The sequence below is a fragment of the Ictalurus furcatus genome, chromosome 14 (assembly GCF_023375685.1).
Source record: "Ictalurus furcatus strain D&B chromosome 14, Billie_1.0, whole genome shotgun sequence".
NCBI classification, from domain to species: domain Eukaryota; kingdom Metazoa; phylum Chordata; class Actinopteri; order Siluriformes; family Ictaluridae; genus Ictalurus; species Ictalurus furcatus.
Genome location: NC_071268.1, coordinates 9,704,082 through 9,727,498, shown reverse-complemented (window position 1 = coordinate 9,727,498; position 23,417 = coordinate 9,704,082). Strand labels below are relative to the sequence as shown.

At 38.1% G+C, this 23,417-nt stretch overlaps 1 protein-coding gene across 1 annotated transcript; it reads left to right on the top strand.

The window, feature by feature from the left end:
- Positions 1-112: 112 nt before the first annotated feature.
- Positions 113-22,092, top strand: smyd5 (SMYD family member 5). The gene is made up of 13 exons (XM_053641909.1): positions 113-205; positions 561-669; positions 1,019-1,158; positions 5,136-5,257; positions 6,533-6,602; positions 6,803-6,907; positions 7,041-7,103; positions 8,168-8,238; positions 9,972-10,078; positions 10,286-10,342; positions 10,463-10,557; positions 13,181-13,251; positions 17,065-22,092. Exons 1-13 carry the CDS (start codon positions 113-115, stop codon positions 17,201-17,203), a joined length of 1,242 nt encoding a protein of 413 aa, XP_053497884.1. The 3' UTR covers positions 17,204-22,092.
- Positions 22,093-23,417: the final 1,325 nt, after the last annotated feature.

Here is a 23,417-nt window from a genome sequence, read left to right as displayed (position 1 = left end):
TACTCATATACAATGCCTGTATATATTTTTGTTTGACGTCAACGCGCATCGAAGAAGAGCACGTTCTATTGGATAATCTCACAGAGGTCAAAGTTGACACGCAATTTCCAACATGGCGGCCCCCTTGGATGACATGTTTTCGCGATGCGTTGATCCCGGTAAAACTGCTAACTGTGTTGAAGTCCGATTTATCGACAATGTCAAGGTGTGTGTCTGTAATAAAATAGCTTAATAACAACATCCATGACTTTTTGTCACGCGGTTCATTTGAGATAAACATCTGTCTGCTCCTAGAAATTTCATACCGGAGATCTCTGGTTATTTTTCTAAATATAACACTATATTTTGGACACCAGTCAAATGCCTCTCAACGATATTGGTATTAATGTGGAAGTTGTTTTTAGTTATATTGCCTCTAGATTAAATCGGGTGGTGATTAAAGCTTTTGATATGCTGCTGGTTGCACTTAACAATAAGGTGACACTTGGTCGAGACGCCCCAAAGCAGGCCTGAGATACACAGCAGTAACCCTTAACACTCTTTCTGTGTCCATCTTTCAGGGTAAAGGACTGTTCGCCAAGAGACCTTTCAAAAAGGGCGAGACTATCTTTACTGAACGTCCCCTTGTGTCTGCTCAGTTCTTATGGAATGCCTTATACAAGTATAAAGGTGAGCAGTGTTGTGGTCAGCATCTAAATAGTTCCCTCAGGAAATCCCATACATGACTACAAACATTCAGGCATGACAGTGTGGTGTTCATCATTACATCTTCTTCATTAATGAGCTTTATACATCAAGTTTGATTAGCTCATTAATAAAAATATATGGTGTCTTGCATTTTTTAAATGTTAGATGTATTGTGTAAATCAATTCATTTATTATGTAATTTTGGTTCCAAGTAACACTACAAACTGTGAAAAAAGGGGGTGAATACTTACGCAAGGCAGTGTGTACAAAAATATAAGTAAGAGTTCGATATGCTGGAGTTGTTATGTTAATGAGTCTGTCCTTTCTGTAGCATGTGAGTATTGTCTGCGTGCTCTGGAGACGGCAGAGGAAAACGCACGCAGGCTCAGTGCTCAACCTGCCCTCGGCCTGCCCCATCCTGAGCTGTGTAAGGTCCGGCCTGAGCTGCACCAGGCCTGCCCACACTGTCAGGTACCTCATGCCTCACCCCTCGCTCATCCAAATGCCATCAACGTGTGTTTAATATTTAATCTCGTCTTCTCTGTGAAGATTTTCAGTTATCCAAGTTATTTAGGATGCCTACAACTATCAGGTATCACGACAAGCCAATGAGATAATTGTTATAATCTTATAAGATGTTTCAGTTCTCCTCAGATGTGGTCCATTACACATTTGATTATTCTGTTTCAAGAAGTTGTTAAGTGCTAATGTAAGAAATACAGACTGTTATAAGATTATAGCTATTCTTCTTCTTAATAGTAGTAGCAGTAGGATATTATGATTACACCTATGAATTCTAAGAAGCAAAATTAGGAAGGACAGGCCATGTACAGATTTCTAAAGCTCAGAACATGTACATTAGGTGTAGGTGGTATGCCAAAACACTCTGATGTGATGTGATATGTCATTCTTTTTAAATAATACTCAGTATCTAGCTAAGTTTCAGTTCAGATGTTTCATAATTTTAAGCAAAGTCAGCAAAAGAAAATGTAAAGGATTCTGACAATGACATAAAAGTGATTAGGGAGTGATTTTTTTTTTTTCACCTCCCTATCGAAAGAAAAGAGCACCAAACAGCAGCGTAATGGAGAGATTTGATGTTCATGCATCTTCAGCCACCAGTTTATCCGGTCAGGGTCCTGGTTTGATGTCACTTTTGTTATTTAATTCAAATAATACTTTTGTTTATTTGTCTGACTCACTGAAAAGAGATGGGATTCCTGTTACTATTAGATATATCAACATACACAGAGCTGAAACGTGTATTATGTCTCCTAAGTCATCTACCTCGATCTGTAAAAAAAAAAATAAAATATATATATATATATATATATATATATATATATATATATATATATATATATATATATACGTTTTTTGGGGGGTTTTTTTTAGCTTTTCTATTCAGTTTTTTTAATTTACATTTTCAAGGTTCACTTACAAGAGCTGGATGGGACCCCATTCTCTCACAATATCTAAATTTGGTGTTAAAGTTTGAACACATCAGCAAAACAGCAGTGTTACCATATGGTTAAAAACTATAAGTTAAAAAAATTTTAAAAAAAGACCAGCAGTATGTTCCAAAACTAATGGAACAGCAAGACCAATTAATTTGCGTTTGAGGTCAAAAGATGAATATGAGAAGATAGTTGCAAATTTCAGCTTTTATTTCCTGGTATTTATATGTTCCTGGTAATCATGTGTGTTAAATGATATAGAGCACAGCACATTTTGTATCAGACCACCCAGTTTGAAACTGAGCAAAAATATCGGCGCATGTGACTGACATCTTTGATCATTTAAACAATAAATAGCTCTAATAAACATCTACTCTTGCTTTTAGCCTTCAGTTTCACCTGTGAAGACTGCATTTGTTGTTAAAAAAGTAAGCCAACATGAAGATCAGTTGAGAAAGAGGGAAAATCAATCAGAGGCATTATACAAACGTTGGGCGTAGCCAATACAAAAATTTGGAATGTCCTGAAAAAGAAAGAAACCACTGGTGTACTGAGGAACAAACACGGAATGGATTGCCAAGCAAAACAACAGCAGTTGATGAAGAAACATTGTGAGGGCTGTGAAGAAAAACTCAAAAACTACAGTCAGTGACCTCACCAACAACCTCCACAGGGCAGGGGTGAAGGTATCACAATCCACCATTCAAAGAAGACTTCGAGAGTTTTGCCGATTAATTGGCCACTTGGAGGAACTATCAGTTATCGCCAAAAATCCACACCGATAGTTTTTCCCGTTTGCATCCAGGGGCGTAACCTGGCCTGGGCATTGGGGGCTGTAGCCCTGAAGATTTTTTCTTTAGCCCCAAATAATTCTCCACTTGGAGCGGTTCGTCACTACGTAACTGAATGTCAGTAAAAGAAGACGGCGGTGTTGTGATTTTATATTTTCAGTGATTGAAGGCGAGACCAATCAGACAGGGTTTACAGGAAAATACGTGTAAACACTTGTGTCTTATTGACTGACAGTCTTTCAATTCTGCCAAACGCTAGCTCACAGTCAGTGTGAGGGAAAATGGATATATGATTTATTTTTTTAAACCAGTGAAGAAACTGAAACGGTAACATCCCCTGATGCTGAGCAGGAAAACAAGGTGTGTAAAAGTCTACATGAGTTCCAGTTTACGTGAACATTATCTGACAGAGCATAAGGAAAGTTAATATACTCTGCATGGCACTGTAGCACCTAAACCCCCAAAAATGAGAGCTTAGTTTTTCCTCCCCTTGGCTAGCGACACCAAACTAGCCTAGTTAGAAAAGTTGTATATTTTATCGGTCTGGTAGTCCTACAAACAGTCACAACACCCGAGGCAAGTTTTATAATAAATCCAACTTTTTCTGATCATGTCATACATTGACAGCTAAGTTACCTCAGTGTCCATAAAACAAAACTTAGGCTACTAGCTGAGCTGGAAAAACGCATGAGACGAATCTGGGCTCAGCCCCAGATGATTAACAGTCCAGCTAAAGCCCCTGGTTGCGTCCATTGCAAGAGCGGCTGAGAAAGGGTCAGCTGCCGTTATACAGTCCGAGAGCGGCCTCTAGAGGCGAAATAAACAATAGCACTGATGCCTCGTGGGGTTCGTTTTTGACACGTGAGACTACATTCTAGGAGTGGATTTAAAATATCGACAACGAAAAGGAGTTATTAGGAGTGTTACTTTTTGGTTCCGTTTGGATTACTTCAATGTTATATATATATATATATATATATATATATATATATATATATATATATATATACTTTGAGTGTTATGTTTTCATTCAGTATCAATATTAAAAACTATTGGTTGATTAATTGGTTATCAGCAGGTACTGCTCAGCTTAGTTATCGATATCAGTAAAATCCAGTATCAGTTGACCTCTAATGCATCCACTCAACAGCAGTAAGAATCAGAGCCAGATTGGAAATCGCAAAGAAAGTACAGAGGGGAGCCACAAAAGTTGTGGAACCGAGATGAACCTCTGCCGACGTGATGGAACGGCCAAAGTGTGGAGAAAGAAAGGATCTGCTCATGATCCAAAACATACAAGCTCATCTGTGAAACATGGTGGAGGTAGTGTCATGTCTTGGGCTTGCGTGGCTGCTTCTGGAGCAGGCTCACTAATCTTTATTGATGTAACTCAGCAGAATGAATTCAGAAGTTTACAGGAACATTTTTCTGCCAATTTACAGAGAAATGCATCCATATGAATCAGATGGAACTTGCATGCAACAACAAGGGACTTTATCGGGGGTGGGGGAGTGGAAGGTTTTAGACTGGCCAAGTCAATCACCAGACCTTAACCCAATTGAGCAGCATTTTACCTCCTGAAGAGGAGACCGAAGAAAGAAACCTCTCGAAACAAACAACTGAAAGAGGCTGTGGTAAAAGCATCAGAAAAGAAAAAAACAACAATTTGGTGGTCAGTGAGTCACAGGTTTGATGCTGTTATTGTGAGCAAGGGATATGCAACCAAATATTAAGTGTTATTTACTTTAGTTTACTTCAAGACTTATCTGTTCCTATATTTTTGGTCACCTAAAAATTGGGTGGTCTGATACAAAAGGTTCTATGTTTTTTGTTGTTTAAACGTGTAGATGTAAATGTCAGGAAATAAAAGCTGAAATCCTAAACTCCCCTCTCCATCTCTGGATTTCAAACCCAAATGTCTTTCGTGTAGAGCACAAACAAATTAATTAACTGCCCTTGCTGTTCCAATAGTTTCAGAGGGGATTGTATTTAAAAATATCTGATTTTAACATCTAGAGCATCAGCTATGTCTATTTTGTATGCGTGTCTTTACCCATCATGCTCCTGCGTTGCAGCCTACTGTGTATAATTTTTCATGTTAATAATAGATCTATTGAAATGCCACAGAAACCAAACAGACTACTCGTGCGTTTATGGTTCTCTTTGGTCATCACTGTGTCACATTTGCTGTCTCCTGTAGGTGATGTACTGTAGCAGTGAGTGCAAGCAGGCTGCGTGGGATCAGTATCACCAGGTCCTGTGTCTAGGCCCTTCACTTCATGATCCTGATCATCCAATCAACAAGCTGCAGGACGCATGGAGGTGAGACATTGAAGACTCGTGTATTTGCCATAATCTTGATCATAAAGGTATTCAGGTCATTTTGTGTCTCTTGGCTGTAAATCTATTCAAAGCAAGTTTCATTTAAAAATTGTAAGCTCAGGGGTTAAAGGCTCTGGGTTACTGATCAGTAGGTCAGTTCAAGCCCAGCACTGCCAAGCTACCACTGTTGGGCCCTTTGGCAAGGCTCTTAACCCTCAATTGCTCAGTTGTACAAATGAGATCAATTTAAGTCACTCTGGATAAGGGCGTCTGCCAAATACCATAAATGTAATGTAATGAATTGATGAAGTATCTCCCAAAGAGAGACTTTTATTTAAATTTTTTTTTTTTTTTTTTTTTTTAAACATCAGATCCAGATGCATAGACTTGCTGCTATGAGACATCCATTATGATTAGGACTGCACAAGTGATTATATTTGAATCACATGTTTGTTCCTGATTTTTTTTTTTCTCCAATTAAACATAATCAGTATTGGATACTTGACTAACATTACATATTTATTAATCTGATATTTTCATTAAATTTGTGTCAAAGTGTATGTCTACATTTTATATGCAAGATCAGCTCAGTTAATTTGAACATTAAACACGCAGATTATTTTGATTAAAAATTTATACACAAAAAATGTTTATACTTATAATATAGGCTGACAATATGAAAAAAATGTCATTTTGTGTTGATTTAAAAGCTACAAAACAATTTAGTTTCTATATTGATGAAAATGCTAATTGTATATTTTTTTTTCATTGAGCAAATACAATGATGCTTGAAAGTTTGTGAACCCTTTAGAAGTTTCTACATTTTTGCATAAATATACCTAAAACATCTCTTTATCTATTGATCAACAGTTACCAGAAACGTTTAGTTGCAGTTATTGCTGCACAAGGGGGTCACAGCAGATACTGAAATCAAAGGTTCACATACTTTTGCCACTCACAGATCTGTAAAATTTGGTAATTTTCCTTAATAAAATAAAAAGGCTAAGTATAATATTTTTGTCTCATTTGTTTAATTGGGTTCTCTTTGTGTACTTATATAAATTGTGTGAAAATCTTGTGTGATGATGTTTTGGGTCATATTGTATGTAGAAAATTCAAACAGGGTTCACAAACTTTCAAGCACCACTGTATGATCATAATCCTTAAGCATATGCTGATTAAACAAACATGGTGTCATATACTTTGTAAAAAATGTAAATAAATTGACATTTATTTATTAATCTTAATATATTATGTGTGTGTGTGTGTGTTTAGGAGTGCACACTATCCTCCAGAAACCTCCAGCATCATGCTAATGGCCAAAATGGTTGCTGTTGTCAAGCAGGTATTTGTCTTTCTCTTTTCATTACTTTTCTAAAAGCTAATTCAGAGTAATATTTCTGATTGTGAGTATTTGAAGAAGGGTTTTTTTTTTTAGCTGAGAAAGCTTTTGCTAGATAATTAAACCATTTTCTTCTTAATTTTAAACTTTTCCTTCAGTACTTGTTTTGGATGATGTTTTTTTTTGTGTTCCCTATTTATTAGGCTCAAGATAAGGGGCGCTGGCACAGGCTGTTTTCCCACTTTTGCAGTCGTGCAGCCAATGAGGAGGAGGAAATAGCACACAAACTGCTAGGAGAGAAGTTCCAGGTATAAATAAACAGGGTGTTAACTTATACTTGTGTATGTGTATGTATATGTGTGTGTGTGTGTGTGTGTATGTGTGTGTGTGTGTGTATCTGCCTTTTAACACATTTATAAACAAATTGTAACCCCCCCCCAGGGCCAACTGGCTTTGCTGCGTACCCTTTTTACTACAGCACTCTATGACGATCACCTCAGTCAGGTCAGTATACAGATGACTGTTATTCACATCAATAGATATCCTGCTCATATTCAAATGTACAGAATCTCCTTTTCATTGAACTTATTATGGCTAATGAACTTATTTCCAGGAAAGAACTCACGCTTACTCTGAGTGCAAACAAAACCTTAGGCAAATAAATAAAAAAAGTTTAATGCAAGCATTTATTAATTATTGTGGATAAATAACTGTCTAATCCTTGATCTTGAATAAGATATAATAAAAAAAAAGACTAGCTGAAATAATTAACCTCATGTGGAAAATATAGCTGAACAAATATGAAAGAACATAACATAAATAGCGACGTAACAAATATGAAAGGACGTAACGTAAATAACGGCGTGACAAATATGAAAGAACCTAACGTAAATAGCGGTGTAACAAATATGAAAGAACGTAACATAAATAGCGACGTAACAAATATGAAAGAACGTAACGTAAATAGCGGCGTGACAAATATGAAAGAACATAACGTAAATAGCGGTGTAATAAATATGAAAGAACGTAAATAACGGCATGACAAATATGAAAGAACCTAACGTAAATAGCGGCGTGACAAATATGAAAGAACCTAACGTAAATAGCGGCGTGACAAATATGAAAGAACGTAACGTAAATTGTGGCATAACAAATGAAAGAATGTAACGTAAATACGCCATTTTATTATAAATAATGGCGACTACTATAAAAGGATGTAACGTTAATAATGGTGTAACACAATGAAAGCCTGTAACAATAATAACAGCGTGACAGTTGTAAACACATGTAACGTTAATTACAGCATAACAAGTATGAAAGCCTGTAATGTTTACTGGTGTAACAATTGTAAAGGATAACAATAAATCATAATGATTATAAAAGGATGTACCAATACCGGCGTAATTATTGTAAAAGGATGCAACATTAATAACAGTGTAATTTTCATAAAAGGCTCTAAAGTTAACACCAGTGGAAGGAATACAGAAGGAGTGTAAAAGTGTAATAACATTAATAATGCAGTGTGAATTGATAATTAGTCAACCTTTAATTGGTCCTCTGCTTTGCAGTGGTTCACTCCAGATGGCTTTCGCTCTCTTTTCGCACTCATCGGGACCAACGGGCAAGGCATCGGCACCAGGTTAGAACGCTGTTGTTATATATTTCTCCTGTCCTGTAATTCTCATTTGAGAACCAAATGAATTTCCTTTCAGGTTATTTATCAAACACACACTGGCCACCCAACCCAACTCAAATCTTTAATCCTGATGACGTACTGTGATAAGGATATGTGGAAAACTTGTACCATGGTGATCTAAACAATGACATCACACACCATAACATACCTCATGAACCATGCTGCAAGATTAACATTTAAAAGGAATTGAAGGAAAAGGAAATCAATGAGGATTACGTTCCCTTACAGAACAGTAACATTCATGTTCTTCTAATAGGAAAAATGCTGAAGACCAATAATTTACGAAATCAAAAGATTTATTTTAAGATGAATTTAATCAAATACATTAAATATTTATAAATTTGCCAGTAATCCTAATGCTGACATTGCTCCTATTCAGACTGCACATTGTATTTGGTTCATATAACTTTGTCTGTATATCATTTTCGCTGGGAGCTTGTTAGAACCAAAAAGGAAATAAAGCTAATCAAAAGAAAGAAAACGATCCTGCAGGCAGGATTTAAATGGAGAAATGTTTTATTACATACAATATTCTGAAAAAAAAAAAAAAAAGATCCTCCCCATACTTTAGCTCAGTCCAAGCAGAATATTAAGAAATGAATGAAGCACTTTGGGGAGTGCTGGAAAATAATCAGTGACAGGGTGGATACAGGTACAGCTTTTGCCATGACAGCACTTCCAAAAGTCTTTTATTTCTCTTTTACCAGAGAAATTTGCCAAAGCAAAGAATGTTAGTTTATTTATTTATTTACAGTAATAAAATGTTGTACATTTTACCCATTTATTGGCAAGCCACTCAGGGCACATGGTGGCTTAGTGGTTAGCACGTTCACCTCACACCTCCAGGGTTGGGGGTTCGATTCCCAGCGGGGTACTCCGGGTACCCTGGCTTCCTCCCCCAAAGACATGCATGATTGGCATGTCCAAATGTGTGTGAATGTGCACGGAAGGAGCCTCCCCTGGCGCACCCTGGTCAGTGTTCAGTATCATACTGCTGAGCGGCTAATCCTTCCACCACAATGGTTCCACTATGAAGTGGAGCCTCGACACGAAAAGAACAAGCCTCTCTATTATTTCTCTCAAAGCTTATTAGAGAAAAAACAGTTGGTCGTGTTATCAAGAAACCAAAACACCCTCTGTCCTGAAAATGTTCCCATCTGGGAAAACCTGTAGCTTTATCTCTGACTGTTACAAAGCACTGGCACTGGAGACTCCATTCATAAATTCAAGATAAACATCGCCTCACAAAAAAACAACAAAAAAAACATAACACATTGTTTTTAATAATAAATCTGTTTATGTGGAGCATCCTCTGTAAACATCCTTGTGTAACCTACATTTAGTATAAACCTTTCACAGCTGCTGTTACAGAAACCTCTGACCAATCAGAATCAAGAATTATGCTGCGGTATAATGAAAATGAAATTCAACATTCTATTGAAATTAGAACTTTTTTTTTGCCAATGTGTCCTGTCTGTTAGCATAATGAACAATAGAGGAGATATTTTAAAAATTTTAATAATAATAATCAGCATCATCGGTTTAGAACTATTATTAAAGTTTTGGTTGTATCTACTATTAGAAGTGTCCTAATTATAAGGAAGCCAATCAGAAAGGAGTATTTTCTCTCGCCACGGTGTAATGTGAGGTCTAATTGCTGGTTGGTGTTTGTTCAGTTCCCTCAGCCAGTGGGTTCATGCCTGTGATGCACTGGAGCTTCCTCACCAGCAGAGGGAGCAGCTGGATGCCTTTATTGACCAGTTATACAAGGACATCGATAAAGGTCACTTTTCCTTCAAATACAATGAATATGGACACGTGCACATATACACACACCGCTGTGCTGTCAATGTGCAAGGATCGAAGCACTGACTACATGTGGTTCTCATACTACATTTGAAATGCATGTATTGATCTAGTAAAATGTGACGCAGGTTTGATGGATGACAAGTTTTCCACAGACTGTCATTTCTTCTTGTTTGTCTTACAGAAACGGGCGACTTCCTCAACTGTGAAGGATCCGGTCTCTTCCTACTTCAGAGCTCATGTGAGAATAACGCTGAACGTTTTAGCAGTTTATGTCTCTTTACCTTACACAAATGTTATTGTGTGGGTAAGTGTAAAGACGTCGAAAGGTCACTTCCAGTCATGTGCTTTTGTCGTCAAGGTAACCACAGCTGCATACCGAACGCGGAGGCGTCCTTCCCCGACAACAACTTTCTGCTTCACCTGAGCGCCCTGAGTGACATCAGCCCTGGCGAGGTCAGAGGGGGGTGTGGCTTAACGTGAGATATGAGCGGCGTCCGAAATCGCGCACTGTAACAGTACGTTCTGCATTCGATGCAATACTTACTACACGGCCGTTGAAACAGTACGTACTAATCAGTATGCATGTGTAGTATGAATACAATCCTGGACATACTACATCCGCCATGTTGACATTGTCATGTGACCTTCGACGTCATCATAAACACAAAAATCTTAAAGGGACCAACAGATTAAAGCAACTGCACAAATGGCAAAATGCCCATCAGGAAAGTTAACTAAATTGGTAATGTAGTGTGGGCGGGGTTAACAGGCTGAGGTAAATTCTTTGCCATTAGATTGGCCGGATAAGGCATGATGGAGATCACAAAAAAGTTTTCAGATGCCTTGACAACTGTTTTTTTGTTTAAACCTTCAACAAGTTAACAATTTATTCAGGTATTGTTAAATGAATCCTGTTTAACCAACGTTTAATACTTAAAAAGAGCCGACGCGCTGTTTTCCGCCATATGTTTTTTTTCTGAGCTTGTCCGCACCAGTCCCGTTGCATTATGGGAATTTTTGATTCGCATAGTGTTCATCGGTTGTACATGGCAAAATCTTGCCGGAAGTAGTACGCCAGCTGGGTATTTCACGCCTACTGAGAATTCGGACATACTACCCGTCTGGCGTACTGCTTTTCACCTACCGTGTAGTAGGGTAGTATGCGATTTCGGATGCAGCCATAGATATACTCCACCCTAAGGGATGTGGCATTTGTTTTCAAAAGCTTTGGTTGCTAGGATGACGCTGTCAGACAAAGCTGAAGAGGCTTACATCAGTGTTTGTTGTGCCAGATGTAATAAGGAGTGGATATTTATATCAGAGATGTCCTATTTTTGTGCCTCTAAGTAAAAGATTTTATGAAATTAGGACTGTGTAGGATTTGGTAAAGAACATTTATGCATATTTAATAAAATCTCACATTACTATAGCACGTTTTTTTCCTGTTGGATATTTGTGAAGGATGACTCATCTGTGTTTGAATGACTGACTTACATTTGTACATCAGTAGCTGAAATCCTGAGCAAACCCTATTATTAGTATAAAATCATGTTGGAGTGTCAAGGCAGCCATCAATATAAATTACTGGTTAAATAGTGAACCGTTGTTTCTATTCTTACTCATAGACACACTTGCGTGAAAATCGTTCTTGATAAATGCGGTCTGTGTGTAATGTGTCACTGGCAGTTTCCTGAGCGAGACGGTACATGGAGCCATGACTCACACGACCCATTCATTCATTTCATACATTCAGACAGATTTTGTATAGTTGTCGGGATGTGTATATTTAGTACATGGTATTAACCATTTAGGACAAATTCTTACAGCTTTCCGACGTTGTTTCTCCCTTTTCTCTTCTGTTGACCCTGCTTCAGGTGTGTGCATGAGGTCATGTGGTACAGTGAATGGGGGGGGTAGTCTGGTTGCCTGGGTGCAAATGTTCTTCAGTCAATTTGCATTGAGAAATGATTGATCGCAGTTTTAATACCAAATGTGACCCTAATTAGTGATATTAGACCGGACAACAGTAGTGAAGAGTGACAATACTGAGATTTTTAACACTACAGAGCTTGCATGTTCTCCCTGTGTTTCGGGGGTTTCCTCCTGTTCCAATGCCATGAGTTGTAGACTGATTGGCATGCATTGATGGATGATTGTCATACAAAATGTTTCTGTTGACTGTCATTCTGAAAACACAACCATAATAATTCATGCCCACTTTTTTGTAAACTTGCAGAGGCAAGTGAACAATAAAAAATGTGTTGAAAATATATATTTGATATATAAAAGTATAATATTAAAAACATCTTGGATTTAAAAGTTGATTAAAGGTTATATTTCTCTTCAGCTTGGGATTTAAGATAACAGCAAAAGCTTTCTTTTACCAGAGGTGCCAATAATTTGGAACTGACTTTGTTGTATATCAACAAAGTTTTAGCATTGGACAAAGTTATGCCAGTAATACACAACAAAAAATAGCTCATAGTTAAATAGGCGTCTTCTGAGAATGATTCATTAAATTGCTATCATGGCTTTTTTTTTTTAATGTTTATAGACTCCTTGTAAATGAACCTCATATTGGGTAAATGTTTGACTAATTGCATTTAAAATTTTTATCTAGAAAGGTAATGGTGGTTCATTTTGAAAAGTACTATAAGATAAATGCTTAAAGGAAGCAGATGTTTGCTGTTAATATGTTTGTGTCTTGGTTTTGTTATTTCTTTTTAATATCCGAATTTTGAATATTGTACACTGATTATGATATCATTTTTTGCATTTAGATGTGCATTTAGATTAGATGTGGCACGTCGGACAGATGTGCTGTGATGTTTTTTTCTTGCATCCTCTACCTTACATGATTAAAACCATCCATTCAGTATGAGTCAGATCGGATCCGAGCCAAATAAATGCATCTGTGTTCTTGGCTTGTAACGGAACCATAACCTCGGCTGAAGGCTGTGGAAATCTCTTTCTGGCTACTCATCACCTGAGTTAACTTTGACTTGAGTTCCAAAGCAAGTTGGTAATTGACTGTAACTCTGTTCTCATTAAAGTCTTTATTTTCGGCGCTCTGTAGGAAATCTGCATCAGCTACTTGGACTGTTGCCAACGAGACAGGAGTCGTCATAGCCGGCACAAGATCCTGAGGTAATGAATGCTACAGCTTGTTTAAGAATTCATACGTCCCGGAAGGGATCAATTCCAGTGCAGTGGCTTTGTGCTAGTGAGAGCACAGGAACAGGGATTAGTGCTGGACCTCTCTTTATTGGTCACCTGCCTATTTATCGACTGTTTACCTGATGGAAGAACATAATGCAGGTTCGCTTGGAAATTCCATTTTATTTAAGGCATGTTCAGTTTTTCCCCCGTGAGACGGTCTCGGTTCGACTTCAAACGCCGCTGCCGACGTCTCCAGCTGTGGGGCTCAAGCAAAAGCTGACTGGTTTATTACTGATGCTTCATGTATTTGCAGGTTTTGTGAAACCTTCAGAAAGTGTGAAGTTGCAGTAAATTAGAAATGCAGCCTGGCTCGTGTGTTGTTTCTCAATTGAATAAACTGTGTAGCACTGGATACTAAAAGCATCACTCCGCTTCAGTATGCGCTCATTTACCGCCCGAATGAGTGGAACCAGTGTCTCCGGGGTGGGCAAATTATAAATTCATTAGCAGGGTTGGGGGGGCTACTTTAAAAATGTATTCCGTTACATTAAAAAAAATGTAATCAGTAACATAATCCAAGTATCACACTCTGAAAGTAATGTAATCTGATTAGTTTTGGATTGCTTCAAGGTCACATATGTAAATAAAGTCAATATGATTGAAAATACTTTTATTTAGAGCTTATTTTAGAGCTTAAAAACATGTTCAAGGTTTGGATTTGTTTTAATAAAATAAATAAGTTTGTTGCTCATGTGCATCGCAACTGGCAAGAGAGAACCAGAACTATAATCATGCAGCTGTCTATGTTGTGTTATGACAACAAAAAAAAATCTATTAAGGGGCGATCGGCTCCTATAAGAAAAGAAAAAAAAAAAAAAAAAAACAGGTGGCAAATGATTTTTTTTAAGTGCCACATAAGAATGTTTAAAATTTTTAATTCTTAATGCCTGTCATGTGTGTACGTCTGGCTTTCTTTTACAGCGTCAACATTTTCATCCAAGTTCACTTAAAATGGGACGTCTTGTAGTTCACATGCATGAGACATGAGACACTTGTGCTAACGGTGTTTTTTGTGGAGCAGTGTGCGATTACATAGTCACAAGCCTTTTTTTATGCTTTTGACTATCACCCTGTTTTCTCACAGTCGGTAATGGAATCCGTTTTCCCCGCTATTTCTCAGCCCACTTTGGAACAAAATTCACAAAACATTTTCTATGTGCGATGATCATACCTGAGCCATGCAACCTCTTGAATCCAAGAAGTCTTAAAATGCCTTTCTGCACTTTTACTTCGTTGTTTATTGATTGACAAGGAAAGATGATCCTCTGTGTTTCCATCGTTTTCTCTCTCTCTCTGTCTGTCATGCTGGCCCAACTGGAGCGTAATTTTTTTATTAGCAGGTGTGCCATCAGTATTGGTGCTCGACAGAGATGAGGATTGTTTTGAAAAAGTCTGATATTTTTCGTTTTGACACGTCTTTCTGACACAGAAAGTCGATCCTCGCTTTCCCCGTGCGTATTTTGCCGTTCTGGATGAATTTGAACTTGGTGAAACTGCTTACCCCCCCACCCCCGAAAGCTTTATGCTCAACGTCTCATTTTATTACATCAACACAACAAATGATGTGACCGGCTACTCCTCACAGAACACGCAATTAAAAAGACATTACATGCACATTTTTAAATCATAACGTGTAAATTTATATCGTCGCCAGTGGCGATCTCAGCAAAAATGTAATTCGCAAATTAATATTTCTATATTTTAATATGCGTCCATTTTAGGTGCAGTGTGGAGCCCTGCAAAAGTTTCATTTTGGTTTTAAATGAAAAAAATTGTAATCCTGATTTTTTACAAAATATAAAAAAATATTCCCTTTTTATACAAAATGTACCTGTAATCTGATTACTTTGTTTTTAGACATTACTGTAACAGATTACAGTTACCAGCTCTTTGTATCCTGATTATATAATGCCGTTACATGTATTCAGTTATTCCCCAAGCCCACTCCACTAATCGTAGGGTTGGCGGTTCGATCCCCAACCCAGATGACGCCACAGGCCGAAGTGTCCTTGGGCAAGACACTGAACCCTAAGCTGCTCTCGATGGCAGGCTAGCACCTTGCATGGTAGCTCTGCAGCCAATTGGGTGTGGGTGCGTGTGAATTGGTGAACGAGAACCGGTGTAAAGTGCTTTGTAGCACTGCTAAGGTTAAAACAGCGCTATATAACTGCACACCATTTGTTTCTTTCTCATTTATTTTTATTAAAAATCCTTCTACGTGCAACCGACTTGAGCCTCAGCAGATGTGTGTAGTGCAGAAGGAGTGGGATTCAGAAAGAGTAGCGCACAATATATTTACAGCATTGATGTGTATCAAGCATTACATTGTGGACATCTGACCATCACACTCATATGTGCTTGTTCAACATCCAGTTCCTTTGCTGTTATAATAAGCTCCACTCTTCTGGGAAGGCTTTCCACTAGATGTTGGAGCATGGCTGTGAGGATTGTGTGATTACTCAGCCACAAGAGTATTAGTGAGATCAGGCACTGATGTCGGGTGAGGAGGTATGGGATGCAGTCAGCGTTCTAGTTCATCCCAAAGGTGTTCAGTGGGTTTGAGGTCAGGGCTCTGTGTGTGTCTTATTCGAATGTGAAGGACTCGGATAACATATCTGTAATAAAAATAAAAGACGGTACACAAGAGTGCACGTTTGTGCAGGACTGCAAGTAGGCTAATATTATCATCAAATCTTGCTCATTTTTCCTCAGTGGAAATAGGCAGCGTTTAAAAATAAATATGTAGGAAATTGTTCATTATTGTGCAACACGAATACCACGTGCTAAGAACTTACACTGCTTGGCTTACAGTTGCAATCAAAGTTATCCAACCCCATTGAAATCGTTATAAGGTGCATTTTCAGTTGAATTTGGGGAAACCACTTGAAGCATTCGTTGTGTTTAACTATTTCAATCGCTTTTGTTTGATTTGTTCATTGCAAACAGCTGAAATTTGTAAATTTTAACAATAAACCTGATTTGCAATGGGGGTTGAATCATTTAGAGTGCAACTGTAGTAAAAAAGGAGTGAATGTTTTGGGGGGTTTTTTGCCGATCTGAGTTCATCACGACCTCTGAGCACTCAGCTGTGGGTGTGAGCATGGGTGTGACACGTGACGTGAGCGATCAACTGTCATGACAACATCAGGTCACGTACAGACTTGTAGACATGTACACGTATAGAAATCAAAGATACACAAATTGGCTATGGCCAGTGAAAAAGTGAGGGGGACTTGTCCCCCGCGGATTGTACGCGTATGACGCTAGTCATTCGTTGGTGTAGCTCATGTATATGGATGAGGGCAGTTGACAGCACTGTGACCGTATATGAGCAGCAGTTTGAGAAGATACAGAGACAGAGCTGCACATGTCTCAGGGCAGGTGCTAGTCCTCACCCTTCTCATTTGGTAGCTGTCATACAGTAGACAAGAACTAGCTAGTGTGTAGGAATTCACAGTGACTAAAATTGGTTTAAAAATGGGTAACTATAGTAGTAAAAAAAAACAAACATGGGGATGGCAGTACTTTCAGAACACTTCCTGGTTAAAATTAGAGCTAGACTAATCATGCATCAGATTACTGCATCTCTAGTTAAACCTTGCATTTTTCCAAGAATTCCAAACTCCATATGTCTAAGTTATTAGGAGAGCTTTTAAAATTATATATTTTGTATATGAGGCTGCCTGCAGAACTCTTGAAAACACTACAGACAATCTGTCTTTTCTCATATCACTCTTTCAGAGAGAACTACCTGTTCGTATGCTCGTGTCAGAAGTGCATGGCCCAGATGGATGATGCGGATCTGACCTCAGAAGACGAGGACGAGGGGGAAGGAGAGACAGAAGGGGATGAGATGGAGGACGAGATGACGGACGTGTGATGAAGATCGGGTTTTGGGTTTCACCATTTCCCCACCATTTCATACCTGTATTTTTGTGGACAATTACACTTTCATATCATCATAAAAAAAAAAGGCACTCGGGTCAACATAACGAGTCTGCAGCTCTGTTCATGCAGTAGGAGAGTAAGCTCTTGGCTATGCAAAGCGTTTTGTCTCACTTTTACACCTTTAATTACCATCACATTAGTGGTGCCAAGAATGCTTCCATTTTCATTCTTTCAGACTGATCTATTCCACCTTTTTATTATAACATATTTCATCTATGCACTAACATTTTTGGTATATTATGATGCTCTAACACAGCATGAAGTCTTGCAAAGACAAAATAATCCACATTTCATCAGCCTTTCTAGACTGTAGACACAACAAACCAGCCATGTGATGTCTTCACAAATATTTTAGTTTACTTGGCTCAAAAATAAGTGTTTGTTTTTGCTTGAAGAAGGTCGGGCGTTCTTAACCTCCTTAGACTCTCAGAATCTGTCAGCTGCTCTAGACTTATATTCCTCAATCTCTTAACTACAGTGCCCTCCAGTGTTATTTGCACCCTTCATAAAAATGAGCTTAAATGAGTGTATTAAAAAAAAAAAAGAACCTTAAACACAGTAATTCAAACTTTTCCCTCCAACGATAACTAGGGACTATTTATCTTTGTTCTGGCCGTAAGCAATCTTTAAAATAAATGCAAACCAATTATCATTCTTATTTTTTATTTTCATTTTTATCTCAGTTCTCCAGGACCAATGTTGTTCCCTTTAGCCATGTCTTGTTTCCCTGGGGTCTAAATAGTATGCTGCACACAAACATAATATTGGTAAACCCCTAACATAAAATCCCTTAGTTATCAATTAATCAATTACCATTGGGAAGAAACCAAAGAACCTGAACACAGTTGGTTGTTGCCTTACACAAATCAGGTAACAGATATAAAACACATTTATACAGTTAGAAATGCATTAAGTGGAATTAAGGCTATAAGAATGTTTAATATGTCTGAAAGTGTTTGAAATTATCCAGGAATTGGACCCATGTACACACTGTATCCCCACACAGTAATGAGGATGGTGAAGGAAGTAAAAAGTGCCCATAGATCACAGTTTTAGAATTTCAAAGCCCTTCCTAGTATCCTTCTACAAGTGTTTCCAAACTTTGTTAAATATTACAGGAAGAGACTCAGTCCTGGTATTCTCTAGGGCGTGAGTCCCAAAATGTTAATTTTAAGGGTGCTGATAATTTTTAAACCAATATTTTGAAGAAAAAAAAACACACTCCTTTAAACCGTTATTGCATGTGCTGTATTCATTTTAGCACATTCAATTTTTTTTTTTTTTTTTAAATGGGGTGCCAATAATTATGGAGGACACTACGTACATTTCCTATTCGTTTCACCATAGTTATTGAATAAAAGTTTACTAATTGGATGTTATGCCAGATGCTATGAAAGTACATGTAAATGAATAACTCATTATACTATCCAAATAGTACGCTTTAAGACTGAACAGCAAGCCGAGACATTACGGAGTTTATCAATTAGACGTCACAGTAAACAGCTGCAGCTCTGCCAGTGTCGACGTTGTGGACGAGTCTGTAGTTCACAGCAGGTCTTTGCTGATCTGAAGTTATGTTTCAGGTGTGCGGCATAAGTTTCACTACATAAACTGCCAGGCAGATGCATTTTGCCTCAGGATTCTGTTTTTGATTTTGAGCGAGGTCTCACCACGGCGTGGCAGGAGGGAGGAAAACACCGCCAACTGCATTTTCCACTACTTTGTCATAATCGTTCAGCACGTAATACAGTCATCGTGTGTTTATGAAATCCTCATTGGAACATTCGCACTTTCTCCTTATCGTGCATAGTGTTCTTGATAAATCCTGTCAGTTTCATCAACATCATGCCAGAACAATTCAGCATCGAAAGCGCCAGATGCTGAATTAACATAACTGGATATCTTCGAAATGCAATAATAATCATATGACAGTTTAAGCGTGATCAGTACGTGAAACAAAATGTTTCTTGAATAATTTTGGGGTGTCAGTGCTTTTTATCTTGCTGAAACCACAGACCAAATAATGAGTAGATTAGCATTCATTAGCGCAACATCCGCCTCCTTGATATTTACACACACACATTTTCTATTTGTTCTGCCATCAGGACTTCAGCAGATAAGTTCTCAGAGCCTGACTTCTGGACTACAATCAGGTTTTGCTTCAGTTATCACAGTGAATACTGTTTCTATGGACACATCCCTGAGACATTCAGGATGGTGGCACTTAAGGACAAAGACTTGTGCTACTCGATGCATGCATAAGCGCTTCATAACAGATGACGACAAACTCACGTTAGCGCTTATATAAGCAACAAGTCTGTTGTGTAAAATTGAAATAACATTTTAAATTACACTGAAATACTAATTACCTTCTTGGAGTGACCAATAATTTTTTAATTTTTTTTTAAATATTGCAGTTTGACAAATATGAGCCGGTGTTCCATTAATTTGCTCACCTTTTAAGTGCAATCCTGGGGTGGCAAGCTTTTGTACTTAGTGGTCAAAAATGGGAACTGCAAAACAAGAAATCAATGCCCATTGGTGCCCATTGCTCACTCTATGAACATTTTCAGTGGAGGAGCAGCGGACAAGGTAGTTAACCACAGGGTTGCCAGGGCCAGGTTTTGGTTTGTTTTTTTTTTTTTATGAAAATTGACCGCTAAGATATTTGACAACAAATAATCATAGACAGTGTGTCTGTGATGGACAGAGCCATTTCTATTTAAGCAATATTGGACAAGCAAGAGTGCAGTTACAGTGAGTATCAGCATGGCTGTGATTACCTACAGCGAATCACGGTCACTCTGATATTCAGTATAACCACACTCTTGATTGTGCAGTATTGCTTTTATACAACAGTTCTGTAAACAAGAAATTAATATTGAGTAAGTGACATTTTGGACACAATATGGCCACAAATGTTCTGTTTGTTTTTGTTCCTCTAGTGGAAATAGATCCCAAAGAACCCACGTTCACTTTATTGCACGTCATTGAGCAAGGTCAATTTGATTTGTACATGCTTCTGGTAGATCTGTCATCTTTTCTTCCTTTTCATCTTTTCCTTTTCATCTGATACACACAGTGTACACACAGTCCAGTGTGGTTATAGAAAATATAGAAATTCTTGCCGCTTGACCAATCATAGTAGTGAGCCGGTACTACCTGTAGTATAATGTAAGATATATTGCAAAAACTGGGTGAAAGAAAAGTGGATCAGAGGATGAGTGAATAATGGCCATATATTAGAAATGTGTGTGCACCACGGTGACCTTGTTTCTGAAGTAAAAACATGAGAAACAAATAAGAAAACCGTGAAGATGTAGTTGGGCTGGAAAGTTTCTGAAACATTGCAACCCTGGTTAATGGTGATAGGAAACACACATACTGTATTGAACACAGTTTGAGGGTACATCTAAATCCACTAAAAATAAGCTGCTAGACCATATGCTGAATGACTGAATGACTGTCTGCTGCCTATTACGCTGTTACGCTAAAAATTCACTACATAGTAGCCTGTATCTACTGTTTGAGCCTATGTTGTTGCTAATATCGTCCTACCCAACCAACACATATGGCCAAGAGCCTCTGCTAACTTGACATCAGAATTAACATTACAGTTGGAGTGTGCCGAAATAAGCTTTCAAGAAGCTTTAAACAGGCTTTTGTTAGATGTCTTGAACTGTTTACAGAGGCGTTACGTAGCCTTAGGAATAAGTGCTACTTTAGCCATGTGACTCCCAACTACTTTTACATCTTTATCTTTCCCCAAACTTTTTTAGTTCGGCTCGGGGTACCAAAAACATTTTCAGACAACTTTACTAAATGATTGTTAAATGATCAATTTCCACATTAACCAGGTGCTAATAAACAGAAATAGTGGAAGAAACGAAGAGGTACACACGTAACATTATAGATTGGATCTCACGAGGTTAAGAATATGTACAGTAGATTTTTTGAGCTTTAAACCCTCTGTTTGGCCACTGTACCAAAAAGTGGAGAATTTTTGGATCTGCATGTACATATACAGTACATGCTGCATCTGCAAACAACATCTTGGCCAAAAGCCTCTGATTGTTATTTCTGGCGAACAAGGGTGCAATGTGAGCCCAACATCCTGTAAGAGGACAAAATAGGAAGAGATATGAAAAAGGAAGTATGGACACCTGGGGCCGTCTTTGAGAGCAATAACCTCTGAGTTCAGGCCAACTGGGTTGCTCTGGCAAAACGGCCTGCTGTGAATGCAGCCACACAACGGCATGCCTTCAACATGGCCACATGGCCACATGAGAGGGGTCGTAGTGCCTGCCCTTGGAGGAAAGAGCCCGATAGAAATGCCTGATTGAAGATGGAGGAGGGGGGTCGGCTACAAGCACACAACTTGAATGAAGCACAGTTGTAATGACTGAGAAAAAGAAGCTTTTATTCTATCAAATTGAGGCATGCGGAATCCGCATTTACATTAGAAAATGAGCTTTGAGTGTAAAATAGGGAAATCAAAATAAGCCACATTATGATCATTGCAAACTCACGCAGGGCAAATGAAAGAACCCGATTTGCATCTTGTGATTAAAAGGTTGGATCTTGTTTAAGCATGGTTGACATTCAGAGGTGATACTTGCCTGCATTTATGAAAGAGAGCAATTCTGGTTTAACATTTGGTTGTTTACAGTTTGTCACAATGCTAATAGCTCTAATTTGAGCACTCCAGTTGACTTGCACACAGCATGTTTGCATTTTTTGCGATTACTTACTACTACATTAACTCCTGTCATTCAGACCATGTTTCACTGGAACAACACCAATAAAGACAAGTGCAAAATTCCTTCGCTCAGCGGTGTGCTGTTCTCTGTCGTGACATGACGTACTGTTCCTTGAGGGCATGTCATTGTGTTGAAATGCTCCCCCACCTCCTCCTTTTTTTTTTTTTTTGTTGTATTCTCTATTTTGTGTACTTTGCTTGCGCAAAAAAATAAGCCATAATCCTTTTTCTAAAGTTAGCTGACACAAGGTAAATAGATAGATTTTATACCATAAAATGTGTACACAATTAATTTGACTACAGCTATAAACAATGATTCAGTCCTCAATTACAGCTGATGCTAATGTGCAGCTTAGACTTACCTAGTTAGAATGTTTGTCATAAAAATATAGTTGCCATGTCTGTATATAAGTAACTAACATTAAAGTTATTTGAAAAAAAGATCAAAAATAATAGCAATAACCATTTTAACAATATTCCTAGGGTTACGAAGTTGTCATGTTTTTCTCTGATAAGTAGGACTGGGAGTTGATTCCAAGGAGTCAATTATCTGATTCATGAAGAGTTGACTTTTAATGTACAGTTTATGAGTGAGTCGAATGTTCCTAAACTTCGTCCTGTTTGAAGAAATCTATCAATTTCCATACATCTCCGTTAATAATAATAATAAATTCTGAAGTGAATGTAAAAGACACTTTTATTGCTTTCTAAAGTTGCTGGAAAATGAACTAAAACCCCAAGTTCAGTTAGTTCACGTTTGAGACAATTCTTGTTTTTGAAAATGTGATGGAAAGTGCCAGATAATATGGGTCTCCTCAGTTCTGTTATGAAACACTAAGCCCTAAAATTACTTCAAGTATCATCGAGCTCTGTTATTAAATGCATAAATGGAGTGTGAGAGAGCTGTGGTTTTAACCTTCTGACACACAGTGATGTAAGCGTATTTGTATACCACAGTCCCCACATTTGTATGTATAACAAATGAGTGACCTGGTTTGTTGGGAAAGTTTTCTCAAGTTGAAATGCACAACATGTGGAAGCAGTCAGCATTAAACCATCCAGATCAGTTGTTCGAAAGCCCTCGAGCTGAAGCCATAAACCTGTATGATGGACTACTCCTGACCAGATGGCCTGATGGAGAGCTCGTTTACTCCGTTTTCCCCAGAACCTAGTCGAAATAAACACTGAGTCTGCTGCGCTATAATTCCAGTATAAATGTCCTGCAGTTCAGTAACACCGTTTCACGTTCAGATGGAACGTTCTAATTTTCTGGAAAGTTCAACAAACCATTTCCCTTAGTGCAAGTGAAATCGTGGACATTTGTCAAACTGGTCCCCACAAGAAAAAGACCCACCTGCATATACGAAGCTCTCCATGCACAAAGCAT